The sequence below is a fragment of the Haliaeetus albicilla genome, chromosome Z, assembly GCF_947461875.1.
Source record: "Haliaeetus albicilla chromosome Z, bHalAlb1.1, whole genome shotgun sequence".
Lineage (NCBI taxonomy): Eukaryota > Metazoa > Chordata > Aves > Accipitriformes > Accipitridae > Haliaeetus > Haliaeetus albicilla.
Window position 1 is genome coordinate 404,967 of NC_091516.1, and position 17,727 is coordinate 422,693.

The 17,727-nt window shown below is 42.6% G+C and overlaps 2 protein-coding genes across 8 annotated transcripts in view; one reads left to right on the plus strand and one right to left on the minus strand.

Annotated features, from left to right (window-relative positions):
* The window catches only part of PRLR (prolactin receptor), a 157,928-nt gene extending 156,239 nt beyond the window's left edge, over nucleotides 1–1,689 (minus strand). For 2 of the 3 annotated variants that reach the window (XM_069776457.1, XM_069776452.1), the window contains exon 1: nucleotides 1,120–1,465. The gene's annotated coding sequence lies outside the window, so the exon portion shown is untranslated. Of the gene's footprint in view, nucleotides 1–1,119; nucleotides 1,466–1,671 lie in introns of those variants that run through there. The other variant, XM_069776456.1, reaches the window with a different exon arrangement.
* A 169-nt stretch (nucleotides 1,690–1,858) lies between these two features.
* SPEF2 (sperm flagellar 2) overlaps nucleotides 1,859–17,727 on the plus strand; it is a 74,054-nt gene continuing 58,185 nt past the window's right edge. For all 5 annotated transcript variants that reach the window (XM_069776451.1, XM_069776447.1, XM_069776450.1 and 2 more), the window contains exons 1-7: nucleotides 1,859–1,982; nucleotides 2,774–2,876; nucleotides 11,348–11,600; nucleotides 13,299–13,469; nucleotides 15,045–15,185; nucleotides 16,238–16,317; nucleotides 17,203–17,419. In XM_069776451.1, coding sequence (XP_069632552.1) covers nucleotides 1,925–1,982; nucleotides 2,774–2,876; nucleotides 11,348–11,600; nucleotides 13,299–13,469; nucleotides 15,045–15,185; nucleotides 16,238–16,317; nucleotides 17,203–17,419 — 1,023 coding nt within the window. In that variant the 5' untranslated portion in view covers nucleotides 1,859–1,924. The remainder of the gene's footprint in view (nucleotides 1,983–2,773; nucleotides 2,877–11,347; nucleotides 11,601–13,298; nucleotides 13,470–15,044; nucleotides 15,186–16,237; nucleotides 16,318–17,202; nucleotides 17,420–17,727) is intronic.

The following is a 17,727-nucleotide window of genomic DNA, read 5'->3' on the forward strand; positions in this document are numbered from 1 at the left end:
CAACATAAACTTCTGTTAATGACTACTTGCAGCAACATGTAACTATATATAAGCATAAATACATATATATTGATTTCTGGAGCTGAGGAAAAAAATTCCATGCTGAAGCTAAAATAGATTTGTTCTTTGCACTCTGACATACCAGAAACACACTTTGATGGTAGAAACTCCCACTGCAAACATTATCATTAAAAAAAAAATCAATTTTTTTTCTTCCCCTAAAGTGTGGGTATTTTTATAACTTAAGATATATGCAAAACTTTAAATCTTTAAAAGGATATAAATATTAAACATCTGCCCGGAAAGTACTCCCCCTCTCTTGAAGTCTCCTGTTACTGATTCATTCATGTGCCACTAATTTGACAATGACCTTGTCAAGATATAAATGACTGACCAGTTATACATTTACTCTTGCAAAACTCAATCATTTATTTTGATTTAAAGGACACTGCCTGTAAAAGCACAGAGATTTAATCTGAAGACTTCTAGAGGTACAGAATCCATAATATTCCAAGTTGTTTATGTCAACTGTTAATCCTTGTCACTTTTGAAAATTATGGTTGGTTTGTTGTCATTAGCCACTATATCCTCTTGTTCCTGTCTTTTTTAGATTAAATAGTCCTTTAGGACTCTGTATTGCACTGAAAGATACTTGAAAACTTAATTAAATCAACTATAGATCTTTTCCAGAAGAAGAATGCCCATGGTGTACACTGTATTTTCCAGATGTAGTTCTCTTCTCTATGGTCTACATTTTTGTAACACACTCTTCAAAATGGGGGGAACAAAACTCTTCATGATTCTTTCAGTGTGATTCTAAACCAAAGATGACCTACTACAATTGAAAGCTGAGTAAGAAAGAGTATCAATGAGGCTTCTTTCAAACCAAGCTCGGATTCCCAAATTGGCCTACCGCAGAGCCACACGCAGCTGAACTGGCACACAAACGCTTCCGAGACTTCTTACACAAACACTACTGTTGAAAAACATCCTTGTAAATGTGTAGCACACATTCAAACCAGCAGTGCTTTTTTCAGCAGTTCTTGCTCTCCCTCCCCCTTTCCTACGGTGCCAAGACAGTAATTTGTGCTCTTCTGCGAACGGATTCGGCAAGGTTACCCAGGATTAATTTTTCCTCATTTTTCTTCTTCCTGCGCGGTCGTTTGTCAGCCCAAGACTCCTCTGCTCCACGCCATCCGTGCTAGCGCAAGAGCAAATGCAGGAATGAGCCCCCTAAAGCCGGGTGGAAGGGGGGAGCACTGAATTAAACACCTACTAAACAGGCAGCTGGACACGCGGCCACGCAGCCATGAGGAGGCGGGTGGGGCGGGCGGGGAGGACGGCTGACCAGGCAGCCCCCGCAGCGCCCGCCGGCGACAGGCCTCGCAGAAAACGACAGAGGATGGCCGAATGACAGGGGCTACCGAGCACCTGTGACTAGAAAGATCCTGTTCGCCCCCCTCCCCGCCCCCCAGCCCCCCGCTCCCTTCTGCTCAGCCGCCCCCCTCCTCAGCCCAACGGGCAGCCCCGCGCTCGCCCGCCCAACGCCGAACGGCCCCGCCGGAGGGGGGCGCTTGGGCCGGGCCGGGCCGGGCCGGGCCGGGCCGTGGCCCGGCGCGCGCCACTCGGCCGGCGGAGGCGGGCACGCGCTCCTGCTCGCAGCGCGCTCACCTTCCTCCTCGTCAGCCCGCCCCGGCCACCCACGCGAACCCGCCCCCTTCCCTCCCCTCCCCCGCCCGCTGCAGCGCATGCGCAGCCTTCGCGGCGGCGCGCGCGCTCGCGAGGATCGGCCGCAGCAGCGGGCGGGGGCGCCTTCCCCTCCTCCATCGCGCATGCGCCGGGCCCGGTCGTCGTGGCAACGGGACGCGGTGCCGGGCGGTCGTGAGGGCCGCCTCCGCCGCTGCCGCCGTCGTCGTCGCCCGTCATGTCGGAGATCTTGTGCGAGTGGCTGAACGAGGAGGTGAAGCTCTCCCGGAGCGTGGGTGAGTGGGGGGGGCCCGCTGCGTTGTGAAGGGGCGGGGGCTCGGGGGGGCAGCAGGCTTGCCCGTCAGCGCGGGGGGCTGCCGCCGGGTCAGGCCGTGGTGCCGCCGGGGGATCCAAGGGGTCCCCCGGGGCCAACTCCCGCTGACCTACCGACGAACCCTCCCGCTTGCTCGCGCCCGGATACCTCCTCAGGTACGTTTTTAATCCTCATGTGCAAGACAGTGATTTTCGAGGCGAAGTTAGTTTTCCTCAAGGCGCAAGTGCTCTCAGGAGATACGAAGAGATCAAGCTTCATCTGCTAATAAGGACTCCCAGAGGATAAAAATTTTTAATATGTTTACAAAGCAGTCCTTTGTTTTGAATGTCAGGTGTTGTGCTGGCTTTGGAGAAGCATTTGTTCTGCAAGGAGAGAGCAACTTCCTGTGGAAGAGAAGCACATTAGATCTAGCTTTGTTGTTATTTGCATTTTTTATGGAAAATTTAGTAGTTATCATTTATAGGTATTGCCGTGATCTTAATGACAATTATGACAACGTTTACTTTTTAACACTGAAAATGACAATTAAATGGCTACCTAAAACTTATGTTGCAAAATAACTGCACTGAAAGCAGATTTATTTGTGACTTGAAGACTAGTTACTGCTAGATCAATCTCCTAAAATTCCTTTGGATTATTTAGTAAAGTTTGGACTTAATTTTGTTATAAAAACAATAACATTAAGATTAATATATTAATTCTTTTACTTATCTTAATTTTTTTAAAAAACAAACAACCCAAACCTGAACTTAGTTCCAGGATCATTTGCAGAAGAATTTTCTACTGGCTACCTCCTAGGAGAACTTCTACACAAATATGGTCTTCAGGATGACTTTAATCAATTTTCACAGAGCAGGTTAGTATATATGGATAACATGTCTCTTAAAGAAATTAGAAAAAGTATTTATTTTTCAGTTTGGATTTGCTAATGCAGAGTGGGAAAGACATCTAGAACTTACCAAGATTTGATATGTTTATTAGTAAGTCAAAAGCTACTTGTATTTGACACATGGATTAGCTTCGTATTTCCAGAGAGATTGATCATACTACTTCAAGAAAATTATGCATTTTGATTGTAACTACGATAGTAGCAGGTTAGACCAGAAGTTCAACTAGCCCTTCAAGGATGTCTCTAAGATTAGAGATACTGACAGTGTCCCCAGGAGCTGTGTAGAGCCAGGAATCCAGAGGTGAGGTGTGGTGTGGTGGTGACCATTACATCTTCATTAAAATGAAAATGGTGGAGATGCATTGTGAGGCTCTGAGTGAACTCCTAGTGAAAGATCATATAAGAATTTATAAGTTTACAAGTAAACTGGTGTAATATCCGTAATGAAGAAGAACAGAAAAACAAGAAGTTGAAAAATTTTGTGCAGATCTGTGAGCCTTGGTACGTTGCAGTTCATGGGGATCCTTGGCTTATGCTCCATTTTGGCAGACCTTGGTGCACATGCATATCAAGCATGCCAGGCTGTACATCCTCTTCCTGTTTCTTCTGAGCCTCTTCTTTATGTTCTTTGGACTTCTTATTTATTTACACCCTTTTCTATCCAAGCCTCGCCAACTTATAGGAGAGCAGCTTAAACACAGCTAACAAAGGCAGCCAACAAACACGGCAGTTTTGCACAGCAGTTTTTGGGCTCTGCTTCTAGGACATCTAGATCTCTCAGGAATTTCTGGGATCATTGGAGAACTCCTGGTAACTCTTCGAGGAACTTTAGAGTGCCTGCTGCTGCTGGGAAAGGGTAGCGTCAGGAGGCTTTTACTTCTAGCAAGCTCTAGCAGCTTCTGACAACTTCTGTCAACCCTTACTGATAAAAGGAAGAGCCCTTGTCTCCAGCTGACTTCTGATTAGGGTGGTGCAATTGGTAAAGCTGCACTTCAGCAGGTACAAGAAGAGGTTAGAAACTCTGCTGAGACAGTGTATGTGTGCTCAGCAAAGGCAGTGATGCATGACAGGGCATGATCCCTACTGGGGCAACTACTCAGAATGTCAGAGGCCTCAACTCTCTGGATTGCTCTCTGGAGAAAAAAGGCAATTCTTCATGTCTTGGCCTGTAGGGAATGCCCAGAGTCTTTACTTAGCCTTGGGTAGGGGGAGGTAGTGGCTTTGCCTGCAGAGGTGTTCTTGTGGAGGGTTTGTTTCACCAAGTCAAGCTGCTGCAGAAGGAGGTCAGTAGACTGTTCAGCATCACAGATGACGAAAAGGAGATTGACTGGATCTTCTCTGAGACACTGCAGATGCAGGAACCTGAACCCGCAGCTGTGCTGAGGGAGAGGCAGGCAGAATCTGTGCTTGTTGGGTTGGGAGAAGGAGATGACTGGCAGCTTGTGATGCCTGGCAAGAGAAGGAAGGTTCCTGCTCCAGCTGCTGATCCACAGCTGCAGAACAGGTTCATTGCCTTGGTAGCAGATGAGAGGCTGGTGGCTCTGTGCGACAAAGCATCTGAGCTGGCAAAGTCTGAACCACACAGGAGCACCAGGAGGAAAAGGTGAGTGATAGCAGTGGGAGACTTTCTCCTGCAGGAGATGGAGGTGCCCATTTGCTAACCTCCCATGCTAGCCAGGGAGGTTTGCTGCTTGCTGGGGATTGGGTCCAGGACTGCAGAGGCTTGGCCAGCCCTTGCACTATTACCCCTGCTGCTCTTCTATGTGGGCACCAAGGATACTGCCAGAGAGACCTGGAGCATATCAAGAGTGGCTCTGGAGGCAAAAGTCAAGGGCATGGGGGCCCAAGTGTTTTTTTCCTCAATTCTGCTGGTGAGGTGAAAGGGCTTGGTGAGAAGTGGATAGATTCAACAGGTCAACAAGTAGTTGTGCACCTGCTGACAACAGCAGGGATTTGTTTTTTGCAGTTGTGGGATCATCTTTGAAGATACAGGACTGCTAGGAAGAGATGGGATCCACCTGACCATGTTGGGCAAAAGCATCTTTGCCAACAGGCTGGCAAACCTGGTGAGGATAGGTTTAAACTAGTAGTGAGGGGGGAAGGAGATGATTACTCTCAAACAAGTGAGGAAGTGATGGCCTAGACTGGCAAGCAAGAGGAGGAGGGTGACGTGAATAAGAGGGGCAAAACGGTGCAGAAGGCTGCCCACCCCCCAAATGTATGCATGCAATTAAAGAAGTGCTGAGAAGACAGCACTATGGGAGAAGCATTCACACTTTTTGTGGTAAATCAACACAACTGGCTGCCTCTCTGAAGTGCCTGTGTACTAATGCATGCAGCATGGGGAACAAACAGGAGCAATTAGAGGCCTGTGTATAGTTGCAGGACTACAGTATCATTGGAATCACAAGGAAGCAGCAGGATAGCTCACACAACTGGCATGCTGCCATGGCTGGATATAGGCTCCTTAGGATGGACAGGCTGGGAAGGTGAGGAGGAGGAGTTGTCCTCTATGTGAGAGAGCAGAGGAAATGCACGGAGCTCTGCCTTGGGATGGGTGATGACCAGTCAAGGTCTTATGGGTTAGGATTAGAGGAAAGACCAAGCTGGGTGATGCTGTGGTGACTGTTTGCCACAGATCACTTGAGCAGGAAGAAGTACATAAGGTTTTCTTGAGACAACTGGAAGCATTCTCATTTTTACAGACATCAGTCTAAATAGGAAACTTTAACCAAGTTGGTATCTGCTGGAAGAGAAACACCACCAGGCACCACCAATCCAGGAGGTTAGTGGAATGTACTGATGATAACTTCATGAGAAATGTGACTGAGGAGTTAAGGAGGGGAGACATTCTACTAAACCTAGTATGTAAAACAAGGGAGGTAGAGCACAGCATAGACTGCAGTGACCATGAGATGGTGGAGTTCATGATCTTGAGAGGAGTGAACAATAGCAACGTCACAACCCTAGACTTCAGGACAGAAGAGTTTGGCTTGTTTAGGGATTTGCTTGGAAGAAACATATGTAAAAGGGTCCTGAAGAGAAGAGGGGTCCAAGACAGCTGATTGATCAGGGTTTTTTTTAAATAATTTTTTTTTTCCCCTGGATCATCTCCTCCGAGAATAATCCATCTCAATGTGAATAAAACTGAACAAAGGCAGCAGGAGGCATGAATGGAAGAATAAAGTGCTACTGACAAAACTCAAACATAAAAAGGAAGAATACAAGACGTGGAAGCAGGCAGGTGACCCAGGAGGATCACAGAGATACTGTCTGAGTATGCAGGGGTGGCTTTAGGAAAGTTGATGCCCATTAGGAATCAAAACTGATGAGGGACATGGAGGGCAACCACAAGGGCTTTTACAGGTATCTCCACAGCAAAAGGAAGGCTAGAGAACACATGAGCCTACTGCTGACTGGGGCACAGGACCCAGTGAAAAAAGCCATCAGTGCTTACATTGAGGAAAACACTACTTGTGCTCCTGAATTTTTAGCATTCTCCCTAGGCCTCTGAACTATCTTTTGATTGACTTCAGACTTTTTGTTCTGACATCATTTGTACCCACGTGAAAGAGCAGGAATGGGTAGTAGTCTGAAGGTTGTACTAGGCTGTTCAGTCTTGTGGTGACGTCCCTAATTCAGGACCCAGGGAAGAAGAAAACTTCCCTGAAAGGAGGGTCGGGTCTGCAAATGGGTGCTTCCGTTCTGCACGGGAGGGAATCACCAATGGCCATAACTCACCGCTGTTTCTTCTTGGTGCTGGTCTTAATGCAGGTTTTGTTGTGAGGGGTTGGTCTCTCTGCCCTTGGGAAGACTGCTTGTGCAGGTTCCTCCTCTGTCTCATCATGCGCTTCATCCACCGTACCCAGGGCCTTGTACCTATTCTGTAAGGTTATCTTAGAGGCTAAGGAGGGATTTCTCTTTCCACTCCATGCTGTAATCTTCTTCCACCCCTCTTCATCCCTGGTGATGCTGCCTTCCTCCTGGCACAAAGCAGATCCAGGACCTGCCTCTGTAGTTGCCACGCAGAGTTGACTTCCATGCATCACAGATGGCAGGAAACAGTTCTATTGATCAATTCCCCTATCAGATTCTCGAATACTCCTCCATCTGCCATGCAAAATGTTGAGGTACTTAATGCCTTCTCTGTCTTGGTCTACTCTACTGGTAAAACTCACACTCAGAAATCCCAAGCCCTTGAGACTAGGAGGTGATCGGTGACAGCCAACACGGCTTCACTAAGGGCAAATTTTGTCTGACAAATTTGGTGGTCTTCTACAATGGCATTACAGTGTTGGTGGATAAGGGAAGAGCAACTGACGTCATCTGCCTGGGCTCGTGCAAAGCATTTGACACTGTCCTACATGGATCCTTGTCTCTAAATTGGAGAGACATGGATTTGACAGATGGACCACTCGGTGGATAAGGAATTGGCTGTCATGGTCAATGGCTTGATGTCCGAGTGGAGATCAGTGACGAGTGATGTTCCTCAGGGGTCGGTGTTGGGGCTGGTGCTGTTTAACATCTTTGTTGGCAACATGGACGGTGGGATTGAGTGCACCCTCAGCAAGTTTGTCAATGACATCAAGCTGTGTGGTGCGGCCAACATGCTGGAGGGAAGGGCTGCCATCTAGAGGGACCTTGACAGGCTTGAGAAGTGGACCGTTGTGAACCTCATGAAGTTCAACAAGGCCAAGTGCAAGGTCCTGCACCTGGGTTGGGGCAGTCCCAAGCACAAATACAGTCTGGGTGATGAGTGAATTGAGAGCAGCCCTGCAGAGAAGGACTTGGGGGTGTTGGTTGATGAGAAGCTCAGCATGACCCGACAATGTGTGCTCGCAGCTCAGAAAGCCAGCGAAATCCTGGGCTGCGTCAAAAGAAGCATGACCAGCAGGTCGAGGGAGGTGATTCTGCCCCTCTGCTCCACTCTCATGAGACCCCACCTGGAGTACTGCATTCAGCTCTGGGGCACCCACCATAAGAAGGAGATGGACATGTTGGAGCAAGTCCAGAGGAGTGGCACGAAGATGATTGGGGACTGGAACACCTCTCCTATGAGGACAGGCTGTGAGAGTTGGGGTTGTTCAGCCTGGAGACGAGAAGACCCCAGGGAGACCTTAGAGCAGCCTTGCAGCACCTAAAGGGGGCCTACAAGAAAGCCAGAGAGGGACTTTTGCCAAGGGCGTGTAGTGACAGGACAAGGGATAATGGCTTTAAATTAGAAAAAGGTAGATTTAGATTACATGTAAGGAAGAAATTCTTTACTGTGAGGGTGGTGAGACACTGGAACAGGTTGCCCAGTGAATTTGTGGATGCCTCATCCCTGGAAGTGTTCAATGCCAGGCTGGATGTGCTTTGAGCAGCCTGGTCTAGTGGAAGGTGTCCCTGCCCATGGCAGGGCGTTGGAACTAGATGATCTTTAAGGTCCCTTCCAACCCAGACCATTCTCTGATTCTATAAGAAAGATTTACCCTTGGTGGAGGGGGATCAGCTTAAGGAACACTTAAATAAACTGGAAATACACAAGACCATGGGACCTGATGGCATATACCCACACATGCTGAGGGACCTGGCCAATGTCACTGCTAGGCCACTCTCAATAATCTTTGAAAAGTCCTGGTGATTGGGGGAGATTCCTAGGACTAGAAGAATGCAACTGCCACTCCTCTCTCCAAGGAAAGCAAGAAGGGGGAATTGGGGATGTACAAGCCAGCCAGCCTCCCTTTAGTCCCTACGAACTGATGGAGCAAATAAGCATGGAAACCATTCCCAAGTATATTAAGGACAAGAAGATGACTGGGGTTGTCAGCGTGGGTTTATGAAGGGGAAATCATGCCTGACTAACCTGACAACCTTCTACAATGAGGTGGTGGGCTCAGTGGTTGAGAGAAGGTCAGCGTATGCTGTTTAAATTGACTTTTGACACTGTCTTCCTTAACATCTTCATAGACAAACTGATGAGGTATGGACTAGGTAAGTGGGCAGTGAGGTGGACTAAAAACTGGCTGAACTGCCAGGCTGAAGGGGTTGTGATCAGCAGTGTGAAGTGCAGCTGACAGTCAGCGATTAGCGGTGTAGCCCAAGTGCTGATTCCGAGACTAGTGCTGTTTAACATCTTCATTAATGACCTGCATGATTGAGACAGAGTGCACTCTCAGCAAGTGTGCAGATGATACGAAACTGGAAGGGGTGGTTGATACACCAGATGATTGTGCTGCCCTTCAGAGAGACCTTGATGGGATGGAGAAGAGGGCTGACAGGAATCTCGTCAAGTTCAGCAAAGGGAAATGCAAAGTCCTGCGTCTGGTGAGGAAACCCCTATGCCTTCAGTACCAGCTGGGGGGCCAACTGTCTTGAAAGCAGCTTTGCAGAGAAGGGCCTGGAGGCCCTGAAGGAGAACTAGTTGACCATGAGCCAGCAATGTGCCCTTGCAGCAAAGAAGACCAACAGCATCCTGGACCACATTAAGAAGATATGGCACTAGTGAGACCACATCCGGAGTGCTGTGTCCTGTTTGGGACTCCCCGGTGTAGGAAAGGCATGGATGTATTCGACCAGGCCCAGAGAAAGGGCCTGAGAGTTATTAAGGTATGAGAGTATCTGGCATATGATAGGGAGGAGGACTGTATGTGGTGTTCTTTACCACAGTACTCCACGACTTTGTAAAGATAATTTGATTTTTTTCACCTTTTTTCATTATTTTCTTCTCTAGTAATTACTGACATTGATCCTTTGACACCTATCAAGAATTGAGGCAATGTTGTCTCAATTCCAAGTTTTTTCTTCTGCACAGTAAATCAGTTATTAATGTATAGTAGTCATTGTAAGGTCCTGAAAGCCTGCAAGAACCTGTACCTGCCTTATCCTACTTAATATCTATAAAGTAATAGTTTTAAAATTTGGAGTGTGCTGTTAAGGAAAAGGATATTGTTCATGGATCATTTGGTAAGCTGGCATCACTTTAATATATTTTAGCACAGCCCAAGGCAAGATCATACCTTTTGGGGTGGTGGTGGGAGAAATGTAGATTCCTTTTTTATGATAGGCAACTGTAATATAGAAGGCACTAAAAGAAAAGAATGTGGGGTCATTGTAACTAACTAGTCAAGGTCTATTTAACTATATTATCTGCTTATGTTGCACAGTTCTTGGACATATAAGCAAGGGAATAATAATTGGGAATGTGATACTACTTTTTTTAAAAGGAATACTACTGGAAAACTTTTTCCAGTTTGGCTGTCCATATTTGAAAAATAAAATATTGTAGTTTTCCCTGAACTCTTACAATGACCTTGAAATAAGATTTACAACATTTTTGTATCATGAGGCAAGGTTGAGAAATTCCATCTGATCTGATTACAGAACAGAAAGATAAGAGGTGATATCACCACAGCTTCTCAATGCATGTGAGGTGTTTTCTGACAACAGGGCTCACCTTAACCTTGACTCAATGGCAGAAAAGTGTTCAAGAGTTGTAAGTTGCAGTTGTATATAATTGTATAATAAATAAGTCACGGACTATTATAGTGACAATAATGAACTCCTGGACTGTTTCGTCAAGGAATAAGGTGAATACTGTGTTACCAGAAGGTTTTAAGTTAAAATTGGACATTTTTGTAGAATTATGCTGTAGCTTGGCTCACCTCAATAGTATGTTGGTTCATGTGAAGGAACTATTGTGAACTGAAGTGATAGAGCAGTATAGAAAACATGATGTTCTGACTCAGGTTGAAGTTATGGATCTGTTGGATGAAATTTGATGTGTTAATTGTCATACAGTGATAATTTATTGTTACTTCTTTTTGGCCTGTATATCTATTGATCTTGAGTGCTTCTGCAGGAGAATCTACATATCAAGAGCAAATGTTGATCTGCAAGCCACTGTTTCAGTTTTGAATGTGTATAGCTCATTGAGACCATAGCCTTTGTTTTTAACGCTGCTCCAACCCATGTGTCCATTTCTTTTTGTTGGAGAAGAAATATGGCTATGTGTTGTGAGGGTTAATAGATTATATGGATTTTTTAAAATAATTTCCTATATTTTGGCTGGTTAGAGCTCAAGCAGATTGATACAGTTAATACAGAAACTTCATTCTAACTCTGTACTTTTTGTGGATGGTATACGATTAGCTGAACTGGGGGTAAACTTTTGCTGTCAGATGCACTTTGTGTGTGCATGTATCAAGATTCATATAACCCAATGTGTTCTCTATTTTTTCCAAAAGTTATGCCTAGTAGACCAATGCAGTTACATGCACTGCAGTAAAAAACCTAAGCCAAAGTGTATATCACATTATTTTAAGGAAGTCCTCTGTGGGGTTTTTTTCCCCCTCTTATCTTGGTGTGAGATAAATGTCACCACCATGCTTACTGCAACAAGTTGGAATTGAAAATAAGTTTATGTTCTGATTCTGTTGTTGTTGTTTTTAATCATATAGGGTTGCAAGTGCAAAACTTAACAATTTTTCTCGCCTGGAGCCCACGCTTCACCTCCTTGGTGTACAGTTTAATGAGAATGTGGCCCAAGACATCATGACAGGACAGCATGGGGCTGCAACAAAGCTTTTATATGAATTGTATATTGCTTTAGAAAAAAAGAGAAAGGCAAAGCTCACTGGAGTAGCCATGGAAGCAATGAGACCTGCAGCAACTGCAAAGCTTAAGTCTATTGAAAGTGTTTTGTATCGAGAGGTAACTAACTGCCTATTTTGTGTAAATATATAGGAAAAAAGGTAGCATATTTACATGTACATCTCAAGCATGTTACATGCTTCCCCTCCCCTCTTTTTAAATCTCCTATTCAAAACCCAATACTTATATGGAAAAGAAGCAGTCCTTTGCTATGTCTTATACATAGACAGTGGGATTACACAGTTTATCTGTGACTTATGGGGATATTGATCATGTGTGTTTTCTGTTCCTTTGTTTTGGCTCATTCTGTGTTACCCACTGTGTTTTTAAGCTTTCTCCAGACTTAAAATATGCATAGCAACAAAAGCTAATAGTTGTGGAGCAGCTGCCATTTTGCTTATTTGATCAGTACAGACTGCAGAGTGCGTTGCAGTCTAGGTATCAACTTAGACTAATTTCACCTCCAGGAAACCTGTTTATAATTGTGTTGAGCTTTGTGCCACAGTGGTTTGGTTCCTTCTGTTGTTCCTTCTCTATATATTTATACTACACTCCAGTCTGCAATAACCATATGCTGAGTAATACGAAGAGGAAAAAACAAAGGGGAATGAGGATCTAAGAGGAAGTCAGTATCAGTGCAGTAGATTCTGTTAAGGACATTCTTCATGTCTTCAACAGTAATGTTCAGCATGTGCAGAGCATACTTTGTTATTGGGCTGAGCAATCATTAAGAAGCTATATATCGTGAATCAAATTCAGCTGGGTGAAATTTCACTTTTTTTTCTAGCACACTTCCTGAAAAATAGTCTACAGGCAGAAAGTTTAACAAGAAGTACAAGGATAGTACCAAACAGTCGAAACATCCCTTCATCTGGAGAGGGATAGCTTAAAGAAGATAAAGCAACTGAGAGAAGCTCCTGTCAATAGATAGGTTCAGAATGCCATTTGAATTGTAGAATAGTTGAGGTTGGAAGGGGCCTCTGGAGGTCACTTAATCCACCCCCCCGCTCTAAGCAAAGTCAGCTAGAGCAGGTTGCTCAGGACCTTGTTCATTTGGGTTTTGAATATGTCCAAAGATGGAGACTTCACATCTGTCTGGGCAAATTGTTTATCACCCTTTCAGTAATTCTTTTTTTCTTATCATTAAGTTGAATTTTCTATATTTCAGTTTGAATAGAATACAATAGTTCCAGTTGGAAGGGACCTAAAATGATCATCTAGTCCAACTGCCTGACCACTTCAGGGCTGATCAAAAGTTAAAGCATGTTGTTAAGGGCATTGTCCAGATGCCTCTTAAACACTGACAGGCTTGGGGCATCGACCACCTCTCTAGGAAGCCTCTTCCAATGCTTGACCACCCTCTTGGTAAAGAAATGCTTCCTCATGTCCAGTCTAAACCTCCCCTAGCACAGCTTTGAGCCATTCCCATGCATCCTGCCACTGGATCCCAGGGAGAAGAGCTCAGCACCTCCGTCTCCACTTCCCCTCCTCAGGAAGCTGTAGAGAGTGATGAGATTGCCCCTCAGTCTCCTTTTCTCCAAACTAAACAAAGTTTGGCATTGTTCAAGTTCAAATCTGCATGTTCTTTTCCATGGAGCTAGTCATGTTTTTCTGAAAAAATATTTGACCATATTTAGATGTTGTTCTGTGTACATTAACAGAGGAAAACACAGTTTGAAATTACTATTGCAAAAATTATCATATCTAAATAAGTTTTTTACTGTTTCTGACTCTTCATTGCTTGATGTTTAATTTTAGCGTTTGAAAACTTTAACGCCACGTCAGGCTGATTTACAACTACAGCAGATTTCAGACCATTTTGAAATAAAATCTAAGGCAGTAGAAGATAAAATAGCTCGTATACATATTGCAGAACAACAGAAAGTTCAGAAGCTCCAAGAGGAACAAAGAGCCCAAGACATTGAAAAGGTGACTACATACTTTTTAGACTTCTGAAGAAGTATTTTCTTAAGGTCATGTACCTAATGAGTTAGTTAAAGCCAGTGTGAATGCTTGTTAATTCTGTGCTACGTAGTAATGTTTATACAAAAACGAAGAAAAGAAATATGCATGGGAGTCATTAATATGTAGATATAAAGCCAATATGGTGTTATAAGACCCATAAAAACATTAATATTTCAAAATCACTTAATATTAAATTGAGAGTATTTGCATATTGGCATGCTTGGCAAATACTGATAGATTTGAAGACAAAGTGTGCATTTCACAACTGCATGAGTCCAAGGTGTCCTTATAAAAGAGGTTTGTGGCATTCTTCATTTGTGAAGAAAAGATGAAGCATTGTTAAAAAGCAGAAAAAAGACAGGGAAGGGGACCTATAGTGGGTATGGCCTCAGAACATCTTGTAGCTCTGTGTAGCTGTTCTGATAAAGTAGAAAAGAGAAACTAACTTCTTAAGATATGGGTACACTCATCCAAAGTACAGCCTGTAGTTTATATAGAGGAACTGGCCAGCTATCCAAGGGATGTTGAACCACAATGAAAATGAAGTTGACTAATTTGAGATTGAGCATTTTGTATGGCTAATTAAAGGGAGGAGTCTTACTGTAGTTATTTAGCTGTTCTATTGCCACTGCATGAATAAGAATGAAAAAAAATTCCCTTCATGTATCTAGAAAAGAAAATACAAGCAATACGCAAAATATTCAAAATAAAATTTTAAAAGAAAATTTATTATCTTATTTGATATATTACATATTTATTTTTAACTATCTTTGACACTTTGTAAAAAAACTTCTTTTCCACTCAATTCCACCTTTAACTGCATGTATTTGTATTGCACTTTTAACTAGTGTAATCGAAATGTTTGTTACTTCTTGATCACCTGAGACTCATTGTTCAGTGGCAATATTACCTAATGGTATTCTCAGTTACTGTAGCAGGAAGCTGGTATTCTCAGTTTCTGTGCTGAATTCTGACCTGAAACAGGAACCATACCAGAGCTAGAATTTAATCCTAGCCCTTAACTGCCTGTAAGGCATTGAGCTCAAACTGTTTTTTTTACAGGTATGCTTCTATTGCACCACACTATTTGATAATGCAGACAGAGCTTCTACAGATGTACCATTTTCTGATAATGGTACTTAAAAAATATATTGTCATCCTCAAAACGTTGAGAACGTAACTGTCAGATTATTCAGAAAGTAGAACGATACTTTAAAGGGCATTTTACAACTTCTACTTCTTGATATAAAAATGGTGATTTATGAGTACAGTGGCTGAGAATATTCTTAAGGTTTAACTGTGGACAAAAGATAAAGAATTTTTTGCTTTCATGGCATTTTAGTGATCCACTTTTAAAAAAAAGAGAAAGAAAGAAAGAAAAGTCATTTGCTCAAGCCTGGAGTCTTGATAAGCTTTTCTACTTTCTTCCTGGAAGATTTTTTTCCTTATAGCTTAATTACATTTACTTCATAGATATATAGGTAGCGTATTAGGGCCCTATGGTGTATTTTGTTTAAACACAAGATGTTGAATATTCAGCATCGCATAGGAAGAAGAAGACAAAATGAAATAATGGCCAGGATTCAAGCAGCCATTATACAAATTCCAAAGCCACCACCAAGCCACACCATAAAAGCTATTGAAGCCAAAAGACTCTTAAAGAAGAAAAGAGAAGCAGAGGTAATTATCATCTATACTCTTTCAATATTAATTGTATGAACTTGCAAAACATATGATTTCTGGGAGCATTTACACTTACAAATACTCTACTTGCACCATCCAAAAGCTGCAGATACAACAGTTAAAAAGATATAGTAGACTCCACCAGTGAAAATGGGGCTAAATATTAATATGATTATGATTCTGCATTTGTTACTGAGTAAAAATTTGTTTTGATGTAAGAGGAAGTTCTTACTGAATAAATACCATAGGTAGGTACTAATTTAATTGTTGACAGTATTTTAGCTTCTAGTCTACTGAGTAGAATATGTGAAATAAAAGCTTTAATGTTTCCTTCTCATTTGTGCATGATGAAATTTTGCACCATAACGTATTAACTCTTCTGTAACAGAGTCTAAAACTGCCTGCTATATCAAAAATGTTAGTAACAGCTGAAATAGACAATAGTCTTAGACGAAATCAAGAGATGATGGCAATGCAGTAATAAAAAAAAAGTTCTGTATTAACTAAGGCTGAGGAGTGCTTGGATTGTAATCTAACAGTTCATGGATTGTATTTTCATTAGGAGTGCAAATATTACCAGTTTTTGCAACTGCACAACCACAAAAGATGCATTTAAATGTAGAATGTAGGAACATATTTGCTTGAGTAACTATCAGGGATAAATTCAAGATACTCAATCTAAAGCAGATCATAGCCCAGAATATCTTGTTTCAAATCCCAGAATGGTGGGAATTATATAAACTGCTAGAGTCCTACATAAAATCAGAATTATCCTGTAGAATGAACAGCTGCAAAATCTTAGGATTTTCTGGCTGGTGAACATAGGTATAGCTAGGAAAAGGGGAGGGGGGAAGGAAATGAAAGGTAGAAGAAGGAAATAGTCTTGCCTTTTTTCTTTATCTAGCTGATGCTTAAAATATTTTCAGTGTAAACATGTCTGTTGTACTAACATGACATAAAAATAATTCCCTAATACTTACTCTGTTGAACCTTCCTTATGATGCTTTGTGAAGAGAAAAGAAACATTAAATTTTGTGTTATTTCTTCAGGACACATACAAGAATATTAAAAAATTTGAGAAGTCTTTGGCAGGAAATGCCTCTGCAGTACACAGCCAAGTCACTGGCAGGTAATATTTGGATATTAGATTGTTAAGATTAGACAGGATCCTGTGTCAGGTGCCTACTATCTGTGTAGACAGCTACTTGAGGAAAATGTAGTGGCTTGTTTAGTTTGAGCTGTGGTTGTCCTTTGAGTGATTGTCCCACCAGCACTGCAAATATTCCAGCTGCAGCACCATTAGTGTTTTTACCTTACCTTTAGTTGTGGTAGGGATGGCTCAAGGTTCCGTCTCTCCTTTTTGCCATATATGCAGCAACAAAGAACATAAAGTGCATCTCTTCTTCTCTGTTCATTTCAGTCATTGAGTCTGTAAGGTCAGTTAGACTTGCAGAGAGGCAAGAATGGTTGTGGATGTACATAAACAGTAAAACATTTCAAAGGTAATAGAAGTAACTTTTCTCCTTAGACTTATCTGGATGTTGATTTATTTGTGAATAATTTTAATAGTCATTCTGTTACCTTTAGTAATTTGTATACCATACTCAGAAGAGGTGGCACTCATACATACTGCTGTCGATACTTCTGCGTGTAAACAACCTGTGATTAATAACTCTGCAAAACTGCAAGACTGCATGGGTATATTGAAGAGTAACCCATCTTTCTTTGATATTCTGTGAGCCATCCTAATCTCCTGTTTCTGCAGAATTTGGCTCCGTATTAGCAAATCAACTAATTGGCAGTTGGCTCAAGTCAGTGCTGGAGCCCTCCTCTGGACTTAGTGGTCATTGTGGGGCACAAGAGCACGAATAAGTAGCCACAGTGCCCACAAAGAGTGCTGTTGTGCATTTGTCAGACTTGCACATAACTGTACAGGGATCCGTATAAAAACACCTCTAAGAACCATAATTCCTATAAACTCAGTGATCTTTTTCTTTTTAATCTTTTCAATCAGCAATATAAAAGAATCGTTGCAAACACAGAAGTTGCAAGAAACAGCTCAAGAAATTACAGCACAGACAGCAACTGAGCTGTTAGGTATTTATTCAGATGATGACTATATAAGGAAAATTCAAAAACGTTTAGAGGAAGATATGTTTGCTAGAGAACAACGAGAAAAGAGACGACGAAAAATGCTAATGGCACAGTTAATAGCACATGAAGCTGAAGAGGTGAGAAAATGTATGCTGAAGTATATAACCCATGCACAATTAGAAATCTAAAAATTTGCTTGCAAATATAAAAGAACAGGATTTTTGGAGGGTTGAATAAAATTTGCAGGGGATAAAGGGAGCTATATACACTTATCTCTGAAAATAACTTTCATGCCAGCTATTGTCTTTCCTTGAAAAATGTGGAAGGTTGTCTGTTGTCTCTCACCACCTTTATGTCATACTTAACCCTTATAAATCATAAAGATCAAATGAAGGCAGCAGAGCTAAGATTATGAAAAATCAGTTGAAAACCTGCCTTCTATTTC